We start from the raw sequence: 17,774 nt of genomic DNA, 5'->3' as shown, positions 1-17,774 counted from the left end.
ATTTTTAAACTCTTAAAGATAGTCTTTTAAAGAACTGGTGAACTTTGGATCCAATCATCTGCAAATTCATACTATAGGTTATCTCATTGAATCCTCTGAGAAATAATAGCTCCTTTACCTGAATCTTTACGCAATTATCCCAACAACAGTCATCAGAACTTTCTTGTAATTGGTCTGGATTTGATTTCTTTGAATCTTGAATGATTCATGTTACAGACTTGTGTGTTAGTCATTCACAATTTATAAATGGCAACTTTACTTTAGTATTTATGAATTGTGATCAATACTCTAGCAATCAAAACACTCACCTTTTCTATTTCAATACTTCAGTTTTCTTTTGCATTCTTAACTCTTTCCCAGAATGACTGGATCATGAACAAAGAAGTCCTCCCTTATGGATGTTTGTGATAATAGTTTGGGGAGAAAGAATCTCTGAGATTAGGACGTAAAGTTGTAGAAAAAGTAGATGAATCAGGAGTGTATTTGTGTGTGTGTGTGTTTATGTATGTGTGTGTGTGTGTAGTGGTGGTGGTGGTGGTGTTACTTAGAAAGTACAAATCTTACCAGATTTCCCACTGATCTGTCTTCATGTTTATGTTTCAGTTTCTACGCGTAGAGGCTTTGGCAAATACGGTCATCAACACCTACTTGGTCTTAAGGATACAGCATTCAAATTTCCACATGGAACTTCAATAGCAAGATCACGGTAAACAGAATACCTTGAAAACTATTATGCGTGAGTATATGGATGTCTGCTTTACTTTGAATCTGGGCTGAGATGCTGGCTACTGAAAAGGGTAAAGCTCTAAGTATTATTTAGCCAGATTTGGGTTTTAACAAGCTCCAAGCTTAAATTGCCCGTGAGCCTTTCTCCTTAAAGGAGAGGCGCTTTTTCCTCTGGGGAGACATGGCCTCTCTTTCATTCTGCTTTTCTTCTGAAGCACTTTCATAATCAAGTGACTTTCCTTGCCAGGGTACCGGGGGACCGCTGATATTTCTGAGGATGCAGAAAGTTACATATTGATTACTGTTGCTCGAGGTTTGTTTGCAGCGGCGCGGGCAGAAGCGGGCGCGCCAGCACCCTCGCATTTACACACACACTGAAATACACAACACACACACCCTGCCTGAGAAACAAGTACACACCCCTCTGCACCTCATTTAGATGGGTACACGCGCAGTCGAAAGATCTACGTCTCCCTTGGTATGGGTGAATGTACGGCGCGTGCGTTCGTGTGTGTGTGTGTGTGTGTGTGCGTGTGTGTGTGTGTGAGAGAGAGAGAGAGAGAGAGAGAGAGCAGAAGCCCAACAGGAAGACCGCAGCTATCTTATTCTGCAAGCACTCTGCGATTCCGGGTTCCGCGTACATCGGATAAAACAATAAATAAATTGCTGTCAAACTTTTTTTTTTTCAGATTCTCTTTTTTGCCAGAGGAAGACGGAGGAGGCGTTTCTCCCGGCAGTTTAAGACTCGGGGGACCCTGCGGCGAGGCCCGGGGCGCCCCCGCCGCGGCGAGCGCGGGGCTGGGCCAGCACGGCCGGGCCCCGTCTCGCGGCTCTGATCAATGGCTCTGAGGCGCCGGGGCCACAGGCCCCGCCCCCGTCGTCTGTCCGGCGCTCCCATTGGACGCGGGCCGGGGAGGCCGGGCCTGGCGCCTCGCGCTTATTGGCTGGCGGAGAATCAGTATCAATGTTTAAGCGGCGGCGTGAGGTGAATAGAGTCAGTCAGCGAGAGGCGCTGGGGAGAGAGCGGGGACTGCGAGCCCGGCGGATGCGGCAGCGGAGGGCGGCCGGGGGGACGCCGCTCCAACTGTTGAATTTTTACCTTTCCTTTCCATCGGTGCTGTGCCTGCGGACATGGATTTATTTGCTTTGAAATCCGCACGTCTTTCCCAGGCTGTGAGCTGATCCTGTCAGGCACCAGATTGAAAGAGACCACCCGTGACAGAAAAGGAGGAAAAAAAAAAAAAAAGCCTCCACAACGGACTGCACAATTAACTACGCACACCAGTCCTGGACTTTGTGAATAGAAAACACTGACAGGAAAATCGTGAACTGTGATGCGGAGCTAAGCTGTGAACAGTCTCTCTAATCCAGATTTTTTTTTTTCTCTTTTTTTCTCACCCAAGATTGAAAGATTTGGGGGTTCCTTTACGCCTTTATTTTTTAAATAAAAACACCTAGCAAAACAGACGCCTTGCTTTCCAGAGCCTCGGACTCCGGCAGAAAGAGGTAGAGTAAAAGTGCTGCTGGATTCAGCTTCACCTCCCTCCTCCCCTCCCTGCCTTTCTCTCGCTTTTTCTTTTTTCCCCCAAAACATGAATCTGGCTTTTCTTTCTGTAGAGTGAGTCAGAGAAAGCGTTAGGAAGAAGCCACAACTAATGTCTGTGAAGGGAGGACCATGAGGCGAGAGTGAATTCGATTCGTTCCGCTGTTTCTGACTCATCCGGCAGATCGGAACACCTGCATTTCTGGATGTGTCATTCCCGTTTGTCGAGGCGCCTCGAGAATCCGAGATAATGTGTAGACAGACCCGTGCCTAGCATCCCCTGGGCGGTAGCTCCCCGGGGCGGGTGCCCCGGCTGGACCGCCGCGGCGGCAGCTCTTAGTCCGCTGCCCTCGCGACTCGCCCAGAGAGACTGCGAGAGCGAGACTGCAGAATGCATCACGCCAAACCTTGATGTGTTCCTTTCATCCAACCCACTCCTACTATAGGAAAAAAAAAAATTGAAGAAAAAAGAAAAAGCCCGCACTTTATTCGCTTCAAATATTCACCACTTTTATTCCTCGCCAAGGTTTTCCTTTCTAGATGAAGAGGACTGGGAGGCAGGGCCATTGGAAGGAGATGCTGAATAGAAAGAAAAGAGAGGCACTTGACAGCCCAACCCTCTGAATGCAGAGACTGTTTCCCTTCTAGCGAGAGACAGGGAGAGTGTGTGTGCGAGGACTGGGAGGGTGGCTCCCCCTTCCTTTTTATTCCGCCTCTCCCTCCCCCTTCAAATCTGCACATCCAACCATGAGTTGCCTGTTGATTTCCTTTCGCCTGGGAAGAAAAGCAAACTGGAATTAAACTGCAGGGAGAGAAGTCCTTGCTCGCGGGCAGAGAATGGGATGGTAGCGGCGGCTACTGGCTCAGCGTAAGAAATCAGAGTGCGTTCTACCAACAGAGGCGGAGATACATCTCTACATTTTCCTCCTCCCAACAGACTCCAACCGCAAACGCAGATCAGGCTGTGGCTTCCTCGACTTTGGGGAGAGCCTTTTCCGAGGAAGAGAGGGAGGAGCCTCGTGGAGGGAGGAAACTACAAATCCGGACACTAGTTCTTTGCGCTGCATTTCCTCCCCTCCCTTCGGCTGTTCGGAACGGAGAGAAGGAGGAAAAAAAATAATAATAATAATAAAGAAACACCCTTGGCTTGGAGATGCAGTCTGCCGCCACCGCTGCCTCAGCCGCCAATGCGAGATTAGATCTCTAAATGCAGCAAAACACTGCCTGAAAACCCCCGCGAAGCAAGCAGACATTTCACAAGGCTTCGGGGAAGCTTCAATATATCTGACTCTCTCTCTCTTCGTTGTTCCTCATTCCCATCAATTTCATCACTGAAGAAGAGAAACAAGTAAGGATTTCACTTTCTGATCTGCCTAGAGACACACCTCCCAGCTCCCTCCCCCACCCGATGTGAAGAGTATTCCGGAGGCAAAAAGCTGGAGTGGATTTGCAGCGCCCTAGCGGGAGTGAGGAAAACCTACGGATTCTTCAGCTCATTACCATCCTCCCCAGACGCGATTTCCTTCTTATCGCTGCTCTCATCGCTCAAGTTTGAGCCGCCCGAAGTCCAGGAGGGAGAGACAAAGCCCCGGGCTCGCCCCCAGCCGCAGGGAGCCTCCGCCTTGCTCAGTGTCCCTGCAGCTCCGCTGCACCGCTGCTCCCAGCCCAGTGCGGATGCTGTAGATCAACAGGTTCGGGGAACTTGAGCGGAATAAGGAGAGACCGCCGGGTGCCGCATCCCGGGAGCGGAAGGAAGAGAGGATCCAGAGACTTGTGGCTCGCGTCGGGCGCGGAAGCTGCGCCGGGAGCCCCAAGCTGGCGCGCACCCATCCGCTAGCCCCTCCAGTCCGGCTGCTTCTGCCAACACCCCGCCGGTCTGGGATGTATCTTTCCATCTGTTGCTGTTTCCTCCTATGGGCTCCTGCCCTGACGCTCAAAAACCTGAACTACTCAGTGCCGGAGGAGCAAGGGGCCGGCACGGTGATCGGCAACATCGGCAAGGATGCTCGACTGCAGCCCGGGCTTCCGCCCTCAGAGCGAGGCGGCGGTGGTGGCGGGCGAAGCAAGTCTAGCAGCTATCGGGTGCTGGAGAACTCGGCGCCGCACCTGCTGGACGTGGAAGCGGACAGCGGGCTCCTCTACACCAAGCAGCGCATTGACCGCGAGTCTTTGTGCCGCCACAACGCCAAGTGCCAGCTGTCCCTCGAGGTGTTCGCCAATGACAAGGAGATTTGTATGATCAAGGTAGAGATTCAGGACATCAACGACAACGCTCCCTCCTTCCCCTCGGACCAGATTGAGATGGACATCTCAGAGAACGCGGCCCCGGGCACCCGCTTCCCGCTCACCAGTGCACACGACCCCGACGCCGGCGAGAACGGGCTCCGCACTTACCTGCTGACGCGCGATGACCACGGCCTGTTCGCGCTGGACGTCAAGTCCCGCGGCGACGGCTCCAAGTTCCCAGAGCTGGTTATCCAGAAGGCGCTAGACCGCGAGCAGCAGAACCATCACACTCTGGTGCTGACCGCCCTGGACGGCGGCGAACCGCCGCGCTCCGCCACGGTGCAAATCAACGTGAAGGTGATTGACTCGAACGACAACAGCCCCGTCTTCGAGGCGCCCTCCTACCTGGTGGAGCTGCCCGAAAACGCCCCGCTGGGCACCGTGGTCATTGATCTGAACGCCACCGACGCCGACGAGGGTCCCAATGGCGAAGTGCTCTACTCTTTCAGCAGCTACGTGCCCGACCGCGTGCGGGAGCTCTTCTCCATCGACCCCAAGACCGGCCTGATCCGGGTCAAGGGCAACCTGGACTATGAGGAGAACGGGATGCTGGAGATCGACGTGCAGGCCCGAGACCTGGGTCCCAACCCTATCCCGGCCCACTGCAAGGTCACGGTCAAGCTCATCGACCGCAACGACAACGCGCCGTCCATCGGTTTCGTCTCCGTGCGCCAGGGGGCGCTGAGCGAGGCGGCCCCGCCCGGCACCGTCATCGCCCTGGTGCGGGTCACCGACCGAGACTCGGGCAAGAACGGGCAGCTGCAGTGCCGGGTCCTGGGAGGAGGCGGGCCGGGCGGCGGCGGCGGCCTTGGCGGCCCGGGAGGCTCCGTGCCCTTCAAGCTGGAGGAGAACTACGACAACTTCTTCACGGTGGTGACCGACCGCCCTCTGGACCGCGAGACCCAGGACGAGTACAACGTGACGATCGTGGCGCGGGACGGGGGCTCGCCCCCACTCAACTCCACCAAGTCGTTCGCCGTCAAGATTCTGGACGAGAATGACAACCCGCCTCGTTTCACGAAGGGGCTCTACGTGCTGCAGGTGCACGAAAACAACATCCCAGGAGAGTATCTGGGCTCGGTGCTGGCCCAGGACCCCGACCTGGGCCAAAACGGCACGGTGTCCTATTCCATCCTGCCCTCGCACATCGGCGACGTGTCCATCTACACCTACGTCTCCGTGAACCCCACCAACGGGGCCATCTACGCCCTGCGCTCCTTTAACTATGAGCAGACCAAGGCGTTTGAGTTCAAGGTGCTTGCTAAGGACTCCGGGGCGCCCGCGCACTTGGAGAGCAACGCCACGGTGAGGGTGACGGTGCTAGACGTGAATGACAACGCTCCGGTGATCGTGCTGCCCACGCTGCAGAACGACACGGCCGAGCTGCAGGTGCCGCGCAACGCCGGTCTGGGCTACCTGGTGAGCACCGTGCGCGCCCTCGACAGCGATTTCGGCGAGAGCGGGCGCCTCACCTACGAGATCGTGGACGGGAACGACGACCACCTGTTTGAAATCGACCCATCCAGCGGCGAGATCCGCACGCTGCACCCCTTCTGGGAGGACGTGACGCCAGTGGTGGAGCTGGTCGTGAAGGTGACGGACCACGGCAAGCCCACCCTGTCCGCGGTGGCCAAGCTCATCATCCGCTCGGTGAGCGGCTCCTTGCCCGAGGGCGTTCCCCGGGTGAACGGTGAGCAGCGCCACTGGGACATGTCGCTGCCGCTCATCGTGACCCTGAGCACCATCTCCATCATCCTCCTAGCGGCCATGATCACCATCGCTGTTAAGTGCAAGCGCGAGAACAAGGAGATTCGCACTTACAACTGCCGCATCGCCGAGTACAGCCACCCGCAGCTGGGCGGGGGCAAGGGCAAGAAGAAGAAGATCAACAAAAACGATATCATGCTGGTGCAGAGCGAGGTGGAGGAGAGGAACGCCATGAACGTCATGAATGTGGTGAGCAGCCCCTCCCTGGCCACTTCCCCCATGTACTTCGACTACCAGACGCGCCTGCCGCTCAGCTCGCCCCGGTCCGAGGTGATGTATCTCAAACCGGCCTCCAACAACCTGACTGTTCCCCAGGGCCACGCGGGCTGCCACACCAGCTTTACCGGACAAGGGACTAACGCGAGCGAGACCCCAGCCACGCGGATGTCCATAATTCAGGTAGGAGACTTTTAGCATCACTGGGACTTCACTTTCTTGCTGGCTTGGGGAGCTGTCCTGAAACCTTTGAAACAGGAAGAGCCACACTGCCAGCAGCTGTGAGAGGGGCACTTACGGAAAAGGATTTCCACTTGGGCCACTGCCTGCACAGCATAGTCTACACATAACCCCTCCCATGTGAATAGTCGAAAATTTATAAGATGTAAAATGTCTTACTTTTGTTGCATTTTAAACGTTTATTTTTTTATAGGTTTTAAAATGTTACCCGGGTTCAGTGTTCACAGTTTATTTTACTTTGCTGGTCTGCATTTCTCTCCACAACAGAGGATTACTAGAGTAGAACATTTTTTTCAGTTAATTCACTTAAAATTTTTGTATTTCATTAAAAAAAAATCTGATGGCAAAAGAAATGTATTCCCCAGTATTAAGTAGCTAATTACTTTTTAAAAGAAGCTAACTACTTAAGTACAGCATATCAACCAACAAGCCGTCAGAATTTTCAGAGCCTGAATCATACCAGTTTTTACCACCACCCCCAAATCAGTGTTTCTATTTAAAAAGTATTCTAAAGGGCACAAATCTTATTAATTCTTCAGCTGAAACTGCAGACAGTGCATTAGTGTAGCTTAAGCTTGGAAATGTGAATTATATTCTGAAGATCTTTGAGAAACTTGAAAAAGTATAGGCTCTAGATATGACTTATATATATCTATGAAAAGTTTATATTTATTTTGTCCTGTGGTTTTCCTGATCTGTTTCCTTAAAGTCATTGAGAGATGAACAGAGTACATTGGAGGGCTGGTCTCATTCTCTGCTGTGAAAACAGGAGGCAAAGTTGCACTAAAGGCACCTGTACCAAAAAGAATTCCAGGATGCATTTAGTTTGCATACTGCATATTTTCAGTATATCTAAGTGATATTTAATATAAATCAGATAGTAGATTCACATTATTGGTATATGAAAAAAACTAACTGACCCAGCATGGGCTCTAGACTAACAAAAGCAGTTGATTGTACTGTGTTTAGTTATTGCCTAGTTTCTTTATCTATTATTGGGTTGTGTCACAAAAACAAAGTTAATTTTTGCTTATCAATGTGTGTTGCTAAAGATTACTCTGGATGAGCAATACTTGCAATTTGAAATTGAGTTTACTGAAAGTGACATTTTGGGAGGAAAATTAGTTTGGGGCAAATGAAAATAATTTACTCAGAATTTTGTGCTTTGGAAAAACAAATACCTTTTAGTGACACTTGACTCAGTAATGTTTTTATTATTAAAAACATTTATTATTATAAAACAGAGTAGTAGAATTTCATAATCTTATCATTTTAAACAGAAGTGTAACAAATAGTAAAACTCAGCAAAACAGTGTCTTATAATATTTTGATGTCCTTGTAAATCAGACTCATACTGAACACTACTGAATACCAGAGTATCCATTGTAGTTTTAAATCCCATTTTTTACAATGTTTGCTATACACTAGTAATCATGATTTTTGGCGATCTCTATAAAACTGAACAAGAAATTTCTCCCATAAAAATTATAGTTTCTATGAAAGTCTGTGTGTAAAACTGGTATTTATGATAATTTCTATAAATACACTTGTTATATACTTTCTTATAGTTTTACCATTGACAGTTAAAAAGATATCACAGAGGGTTAGTGCTTAATCTTGCTCTTCAAGTACTATGAGTTGAATTCTTATTTAGTGTCCAATAAGAATGAAGTTTGTGCAGTGAAATCCTCAGCAAGCCTGATTCCTGATCAGTTTAGAGAGAAGCAATCTTGGGTGGAAGTACCCAGGAGGCTTTGACGGACAGGGGTCCTTGAGCAGTGTTTACACCATACCGTCTTGAATCTGGCCATTGCCCGAGGGACAGATGATGATGATTCCTCTCATTAGCAGTAAAACTTGAGCCAGGGCAAATCTCACACACACACACACACACACACACACACACACACACGCTGGGGAGAGAGAGTTTAAACAGAAAACAAAGGAGGCAAACTTCCTTGTTTTCCTGCTATTCCCTTTCTTCCAGAATCGTACTTCATGACATAAAGACACAGGATAAGTTTAAGTTCTTGAAATGGTTTCCAACCTGGCTCAGTTGCCCATATTGCTTCTACAACTGGGAGTTTTTGCAGTCTTATAAGGGATGCCTTTTAAGTTCCTAATATGTTAATTTCCTTGTAACTGTGTCAAGTTTTTCTCAGTGCCTATTATGGGGAACAGAGTAAATTGAGTACAGTGACCTTGCTTTTTTGCTTTCTTTTTTAAACTAGTGTGCTGCAAACACTTTGTGCAGAACTGACAAGCTCAAATTAAAGTGTTCAGGCATCCCATATTCTTGTTTCAAGTTCATTTATTAATGTGTGTTTATTTAACACAACCTGCTGAGGAAACATACTATTAAACCCATGTCTTTCTGAAGGAAGAATTTTAATCCACAGAATACAGATGAAGAAGGAGCTATTGGGTCTGGTTTATCTTTATTTTCCAGCATCTTGGGTGCTGTTTAGAATATTCGCAGAGTATAAAATGAAAAAAAAAATCATACTGTTTTGAGATACACTGTTAAAGGGTGGTGAAATGAAATTTAGGAACTTTGGGATTATAAGACTCATGTTACAACGCAAATTAAAATTTTTCAGAAGACTTTGTGTGAGTTGCAGGCTCTAAAATTTTAGGATTAATATCTATAGATTTTTTGGCATGAATTTTTATTGAGAATAGATGCCAAAAAATCATGTAAGTTGGTGTAAAAACAGTGGTTTGTGAAAAAGTAGTTTATTGAAGATTTTCTTCAAGTTTCTCAGCCCATTTAAAGACAATCTATAAAGTGTTCAAACAATTGACTAGTGATTAAAACATCCTCAGTAGTGTGAATCATAATACAATATTATTGTAATGAAATATCTTATTAACTTTAAAGCCACAAAAGTAATTTGGAATAAAACAGGAACACAGATTTTGTGGTCAGTTAGACAAATAGATTATTACACAAATTTATAAAAGCACTCTTCATTGGAGCAGTTTTCATGTGAATTATTTCATAGTTTAGTATGAGAATCTAAAATCAAGTGGAGGTCATTACAAATTGTCACAAGTTACTGCTAATCGTGACTTATCAAGAATTACTAGGTAGCTGGGTAAATTTTCCACAGGTGTTTTCAATGATGGCCTGGTTGCGAAGAGGAAGGAGGCTGGGGACTTCTCACTGGTGGGAGAATTTCCAGTTTTGTTTAAACTTCTGTGTTTTCAGTTTTTTTTTTTTTTTTTTATTGGTAGCACATAAAATGTAGTCATCTTAATATGCTGTCATAGAAGAAAGTATGTTGAGCCAACAGAATAAGATATACTAAAATAAATTTTTGAAAGGAATACATTCTTACACAGTGTTTTACAGTTCAATTTTAAAAGATTCACATTCTGGTTGACTTTAGACTTTTTATCCTGGAAGAGGAAATCCTTTTGATATACCTGGATGGCCTTTTCAATAAAAGTGAATTAAACATATGAAAATACCTTCAGTCAATCCAAATATATAAAAATGAGATGGAGGCATAGAGGACTCTAGTATCATAATGTAGATAATAAAGTCAGTATCTTAGAATGAAAGGGTGAAAGACAAAATACATCTTTCCTAGCAACATTAACCGTTGTCTGTCTTATTGCTACTTCTCTAATACAAGAGATTTTTGGCTTGGGGCCCAGATGAGTTCTTAAGACCACAATTTTCAAAACTTCATACTCTGGTATGGTAGGCATTTCAGTAACAATCACAAAGTATGTGAATAACTTTTTTTCCATTCATGATTTTAAAGAATCTTTTGCAGTGTTATTCCAAGATGAAACCATTTTATTAATCACATGCACTTATTTCCATAAACTTGATATACATCTCTATTTCTAGGGTTTGTGATGGGCTGAATAGGAAGGGAATATCCCTATCTTACTGCATGCCTCTAGAATTATCTTGTCCAGTTCGGTTTTTTAAGTTTTTTTTAAAAGGTAGGTTTCAGTTCTACTTCAAATTCACGTGAATACACAATCATAAAACATATCTTTCTGTTTTTGAAGTTGAAGTGTTAGTCGCTCCGTCATGTCTGACTCTGCAACCCCACAGATTATAGCTCACCAGGCTCCTCTGTCCATGGAATTCTCCAGGCAAGAATACTGGAGTGGGTTGCCATTCCCTTCTCCAGGGGATCTTCCCAAACCAGAGTTTGAACCCGAGTCTTCTGCATTATAGGCAGATTCTTTACCATCTGAGCCACCAGGGAAGCTGGCTTCCTGTTTTTACTATATTAAAAATAGTACGAATAAAGTAGGAATAAACTTTAAAAGTTACTCAGCAATTAAGGTGGATATTCAGCAGTTTGAGTTTCTTTGGAGAAGAGTTTAAAATTCAAATTATTATCATTCTTAATATGTTATTATTTTTATTCTTAGTTTTGTGTTTGCTTTTGAAAATCTCAGCTGCAGTGTAAATCTCTGTGCATTTCTCTATTTTATAATAAATAAAAAAAACAAAAGTCATAACATTTTTACTATATGAACTAGAACCCCTAGGCTCACTTTTAGTATCAGCTGCTCTAACTGCTCATGAGGTAATAGTTTCTTTAACCAATATTTTTTAGTTTTCAAGAAAATTTTCAAAATATTAGCTAGATAGTACTTTAGTATCTTTAAGGTTTTATTCTTACATCTTTATCAGTCTTTTAAAATGTAAGAGTAAGATGATTTTTAATTTTATTTAAGTTCTTTGAGTGACTCTATAATTTTTATTGAATTCTATGAGTGAATTTTGTAATATCAATAATACTATTATATAGAAGTCTGGAAGGAGGATTTTATTCTTGGCATCATCTTGCTATTTAAGGCTGTGTGCAATCAGGCCATAGAAAAGCATGCTCTTAAATTCCTATTTCAACTGCTTGAACATATTTTTATTCAAGAAAATAAATTTACATGTTCTAAAGCATTACCTGTTGCCTGTCACTATATTGATCAAGTCAAACAAAAAATAAAATAAGAACACCAAAAAACTTTTATTTATAAAGTTGCTCTTATAGTACATTTTATTCACTTTTTTATGCTGCATAGATATACATTTATATGAGGTTAAAATAAATGTTATTTTTAAAATAATCCCAAACATTATCTCTTAAAAGACTAAGAAATATACATATTTAAATCTGTAGATAAATATTTAATATTGTTGAAAACAGTAATATTTATACTTTATCATGTTTCACTACTATTTTCCAGTTTCAAATTTTTCACTGTTAGTGCTGCTTATGTAATAAATGCAGTAGAAATACATCTATATAAGTAAGAGATGTAAATTAAGAAAATATTTTTAAAAATTTAAGGTTAATAAAGGTTTACATGCCTTAATTCAGTGAAGGCTGGCTCTGCCCATATTTATGAAAATGTGAACAATCAAACTTCCTGGAGAAATTAATGTATTCATGTACATGTGTATATGTCTTTACGTTTTCGGTATAATGTACATAAAGGTCAAGCACAAATATTAGCCCATTTTTATACTTTTTTATTTCAAAGGTAGTTTTCTTTTCTAGGATGAACTCAAACCTTGCTTTTTCCTTGAAAATATTTTTAAACTTGATAATCTCACTGTTTCAAGCTTCAAACATTTTGAAGTTCCTTAAAATAGAGGCGGTTATTCCAGAGTAGTTCAGGAACAGCTGGCTTTCAGTGGACAGTAGGTTGGAGTTTATGTAGATTGGGGCTTCCCTGGTGGCTCAGATGGTAAAGAATCTGCCTGCAATGCAGGAAACCCAAGTTTTCTGATTCTCTAGGTAGTGTGGTGGGGTGTCTAGAGGCACTGTGAGAGTATATGCTGGGAGCCTGCTGATGAAACCAGAGGGGGAAGGTGAAGCCACTGGAACTGGTCTCATGCTAGTTAGGAAGTGAAACTTAACTCCCCTACGCTGAGAAGTTTTGCAATACACTCAATAGTGGGTAAATTCTTACAAATGCACCTGTTAATTGTGATTTTAGTCATTGCTTCAGAATGTATTCCCCTCAGTGATGCTTCTGTTTAATAAATCCCATTGGGCATTATCTTAAAGCCATCTTTTAGTAAAGTCATTAGGGAGAGGGTGTTTTTTTTTTTTTTTTTTCCTATTGAATTCCTTCAACCAATGACTGTCTATTTGTTAGAGACTAACATAATGGTCATCTTGCCTATCAATTTGAAGATAGTGTTGACTTCTGACACCCATCTACAAAACGCTTTTAAATCTTCATTGGACCTACACTAACCTATTGTCAACCTGTTTTAGCAAAGGAGACATTGACAAGAATTCCCTTCAAAGGCACACAGTATTTTACAGTTAGTCATAGCTTTCACCACTAGCTTTGACAGTGATGTATTGCTATCCTTTGGTCTCCTGAAATAAATTATCTTATAATAAAGAAGTTCTTAATGGCATCAACATTCTGTCCTGTGACTAAGCAGAAGCCTGTTATTGCGTCCTTGCTACTGCAGAAGTATAAATTCAATATTTTTAAAGTAAAGCAAAAAAAAAAAAAAGATGTTGCAAAATACAGATGCAAAGTTGTGGAGTGTGGGTGGCACTTTTCACTCTTGTGCACTGTGTTCTTCCAGTGATAGACTGTAAAATTGGTTTCAGACAGTGTTTGAGAGAATCTATTGATATACATGCGACACACTTCTATTTGTCTGTTCTGATCCTAGTGACATTCTGATTACTGGTATTTGTAGGCTCTGCCCTGGATCTATTCCAAGGAGTTTTATTGTAGTGAAATGACTCTTACAGTTCATTGAGCATCTAGCATAACTGTGCTAAATATGATTGGCACGTTTGCATATATTTATTCAAAAAATAAGGCAGTTAAACAGCATAATTATGGGAAAATGAATCATAACAATAAAAGACCATTTAAGTTAACAAGCTTTGTGATCAAAGGATAAATACAGGTTGGATAAATTAGACTTTAGATGTAACTAATCTACATAAATAGACTTAGTTCTGATTAGGGGAATGGAATATATTAAAATAATTTAATGGTATAAGAAATGCATTTTATTTCATACATTATGAAATATTTAAAGATTTGAGTTATTTTCTATATATTTCTATTCTCTGAAATGGTCGTGAACCATATTTGTGTTGAATGAAAAACAAGCAAGGTAAAGATGGTTATCATCTTGAAACTTATTTGGTAGAATACACGCTGTAAGAAAAATATTTATTTTTTAGGCTTGTAATATTTTTGATTGATTTTTAATTAATGAAACATATTAAAGGGACCATTTAAAGGAAAATTTCTTGTTTACTTCTTTTATCAACTAGAAGCAGCCTTTGTAGAATATGAAAGTGTGAACATTAAAGCTCTATTTCATGTTTTCAAAGCTATATATTCATAATCGTTTTGTAGATACATGCTGTTTTCAAGAAACACCAGATACATGTTTGTAAATTATATTAATATGGATATATATATAATATGGATAATGACTATATTCTCAACTTTTCTAGTGCTATTTTGATGGCATATTTATTTTTAAGTGATAGGTTTAACTTACATGACTCAACTAATTTCTTTCCAGCAACTGTGGTGCTTAGGTATGTTTTCTTAAGCTCCACTTGGTGGTAACTTTAAAAATGTAATTTAAGCATAAGTCATCAACTGGTATACTTTTACAATATTTCTACCTGAATCAGTAATCATTGTTAAGCAATGATTGAATTATACTTATACCTAGAATTTTCGTGTCCTCCAATTCAGTAAAAACTTTTGCTAAAAGCTCTTCATTTTATTTTGCACACAGTATATTTTAACAGAGTATACTGAAATTATTTTAGGACTGAATGTTTGATAGATTTTTGCTCTTTTTCCACAACACCAGAGCAACTGCATATGCAGAACTGATATATATACATATATATATATATATATATATATATGTAAACAACTCACTTATAATTGCCACGAGAAGGTTATCCATCCACAGTATGAGGTTACCAAAATGCACTTTTACTGATGTCCCTATTTCAGTAGATGAGGTAATAGTAAGAAGTTAGAATGTTTGAGAAATAATATGTTTAAAATCTTAGAAAAACTTGCTAGAAAAAATGTTATCCCTTAGTATTTTTGAGAAAAAAAAAGACTTAGCTTCAAAAAGGAAATATTTTCCATTTCAAATTTGGCAATTGCTTAGTTATACATCTTTATATAAATATTAAAGTTATATAATTTCTGGACAACTTGAAAAATAATTAGTTTTGATTTCAATAGTTCTATCAGCAAAAACCCAGGAAATTGCTTGATATTTTCTGGACAACTTGAAAATTTCTGGACAACTTGAAAAATAATTAGTTTTGATTTCAATAGTTCTATCAGCAAAAACCCAGGAAATTGCTTGATATTGGTGACTTCTATTACTGTGTCTTCTTAAGACACAAAATTTCTATTTTGCTTTGGCAGTTTTGCATCTGTTTTAAAATAGTTTATCCCAAATCAACTTAATGCACTGAGAATATGAAAAAGAGGAGATATAAACCATGCAAAATGAAAGATAAATCAACCATCTATCATTACAAGCATTCCCATTAAGACAGAATTAAAGATTCTGTGCAATTTTACCTTCACATAGTTTTAAGGCAAGACACTTGATTGCTTTATGTTTATTATTTTAGCTTTGGATGACCTTGTGTAACATTAATGAATTGTGTTTTTTCTTTTTGTTTTAAACCACCCCTTATTCTCTTACTTTAATCTTGATTGATTAAATAGGAAATTTCTGATTAATGAGAAATGTTTGGCGATATAGGTGACTCTTACTTGGCATGGCATAGGCACAAAGTGCATTTGTAATTTTAGGAGCAATGAAAATATATTGGTGCTAATGCATGAATTTAAATGTAGGATAAAGACAATTTATTGAGAGAAGATATTATATGAAAAATAGGAAATATTTTGATACAATACATAGGTTGAAAAAAAAGTTTATAACCTTATACTTTAAGTGTTGGCAGATGCACGGATAATAATTATTAGATGAATTTCCAGATCCTGACCTTCTAGGAAGGCTAGTATTTATTCTTAGATGATAATAAGGCTGAAAATAAGGGAACTATCTTAGTAAATAAATCCCACTTCCAGTCAAGATAAGGTTACTGACAAGAGTAACCTTGCAGTGTGGCCCTCACATCAGCTGTGCCAATACCAACAAATGAAGCAAAATGACTAAGCTTGGAGAAACAAGACAGGGAATACATTTAAGGAGACTTTTTTTTTTTTTTTTTTTTTTCTGATTTTGAGCAATTTGAGGTTTTCCATGATTTTTTTTTTTTTTTATAATTGAGACAATTACATAGTAATTTGGGTTAGAATGCATGCCCAGTTCCCCGTTTCAAAACCCAATTTGTTACCACCTGTGGCTATTTCTATTAAAAAAAAAAAGAAACATAATTACTATGAGTCTCAGCAGTCTTAGAGTAAATTTTGCAATTACAATGCTTCCCTTGGGCAGATGTGTGAAAATGGAAGATTAATTCCTGCCAGGATCTTTCTGTTCCTTGTGCATTTTTAGTTTTGGTGTTGCCTGCTTATTAGAGTGGCTCTGTTTGCTCTGGTTAAGGGTTATGTCAGTGTTTCCATAATAAATCTCTAGAAATGAAGATTCACAAGTCAGCCATTAAATTTTGCCTTAGGTGAAAAGTTGACATGTAACGTCTCAGCAAAGGAGCAGTTATTATTTTCCATCACACTCTGTTGTTGGGTTAAGTTTGAAGTAAATGGTAGCAGGACCATTTGGCAATGTTGAAAAAGTAGGACTTAGACTAGCAGGCAAAAAGAAAAGTGCAGTCTTTTGAACTATGAAATAATATCTAATCAACAGAAGCTGATAGAAGTATTTTAATTCTGTGCTTCATCTCTAGCTACTTAATGCATAAGATTTTTAAACAGTCACAATAAAAATATTGAGGCTGGATAGCTAACAAGAGATTTAATACTCCATCTGTTTCCGTTCATTCCTTCATTATGATGTGTAAAGTGAAAGTGTTAGGCACTCAGTCATGTCCAGCTCTGCAACCCCACGGACTATAGGTTGTCCCACCAGTCTCTGTCTGTGGAATTCTCCAGGCAAGAAGACTGGGATAGGTTGCTATTCCCTCTTCCAAGGGATGTTCCCTACCCAGGGATCAAATCCTGGACTCCTGCATTACAAGCAGATTCTATACTATCTGATTCACCAGGGAAGCCCTGAGATGTGTACACAATATTCTTAATAAAGACCTAATTGATTTACACTCAAAATAACTAATGTTTTTAAGTTTGAATAGTTTTGAATCTCTGGCTCAGTGTTATAACTCTATTCATAAAGTTAATTTATCACAAAGTGGTCTAGATAGGAGAATGGTTGAAGACAGTGATCACATCCATCTTGTCTTTGTAGTTGACAGAACTTAACATAGTTTAATACATAGTAGGCACTTAAAATATGACTTATTTGTGATGTCATATGATTACTGATCAGATGTAAAAGCCGGGGCTCGGATTCAAACCTAGAAGCTATTCAGGTTAAAGCTAAGGTTGTTTATAGAAACATGTTGAAATATTGATCTGTTGGTAAATAATGTATTTGATCATTTTTATTCATAGTTATTACATTCTTAATAACTGCAATGAAAATTTCTATGTTATACTGATAATATTGCCAGTCCATGGGAAAAAAACAGGTGGTCAGTGTTCACAATTTCCACAATATGTTTATATTTATGTGTGTAGATATATCAATATGGACTTCCCAGGTGGCACTAGTGGTAAAGAACCCACTTGCCAATGAAGGAGATAAGAGATGAAAGTTCAGTTCCTGAGTCGGGAAGATCTCCTGGAGGAAGGCATGGCAACCCACTCCAGTGTTCTTGCCTGGAGAATCCCATGGACAGAGGAGCCTGGTGGGCTACAGTCCATAGAGTGGCAAAGAGTCAGACATGACTGGAGTGACTTAGTATGCAGGCATATATATATATATATATATGTTATC

General features: G+C 41.3%; 1 protein-coding gene across 3 annotated transcripts in view; it reads left to right on the top strand.

Moving 5' to 3' along the window:
• The first annotated feature begins 1,732 nt into the window (after positions 1 to 1,732).
• PCDH17 (protocadherin 17) overlaps positions 1,733 to 17,774 on the top strand; it is a 117,239-nt gene continuing 101,197 nt past the window's right edge. For all 3 annotated transcript variants that reach the window (XM_070799982.1, XM_019971188.2, XM_070799981.1), the window contains exon 1: positions 1,733 to 6,721. In XM_070799982.1, the coding sequence (XP_070656083.1) occupies positions 4,151 to 6,721 (2,571 nt within the window). In that variant the 5' untranslated portion in view covers positions 1,733 to 4,150. The remainder of the gene's footprint in view (positions 6,722 to 17,774) is intronic.

This window comes from Bos indicus, chromosome 12 (genome assembly GCF_029378745.1).
Source record: "Bos indicus isolate NIAB-ARS_2022 breed Sahiwal x Tharparkar chromosome 12, NIAB-ARS_B.indTharparkar_mat_pri_1.0, whole genome shotgun sequence".
Taxonomy (NCBI): Eukaryota; Metazoa; Chordata; class Mammalia; order Artiodactyla; family Bovidae; genus Bos; species Bos indicus.
This window is presented reverse-complemented; position numbering and strand designations above follow the sequence as displayed.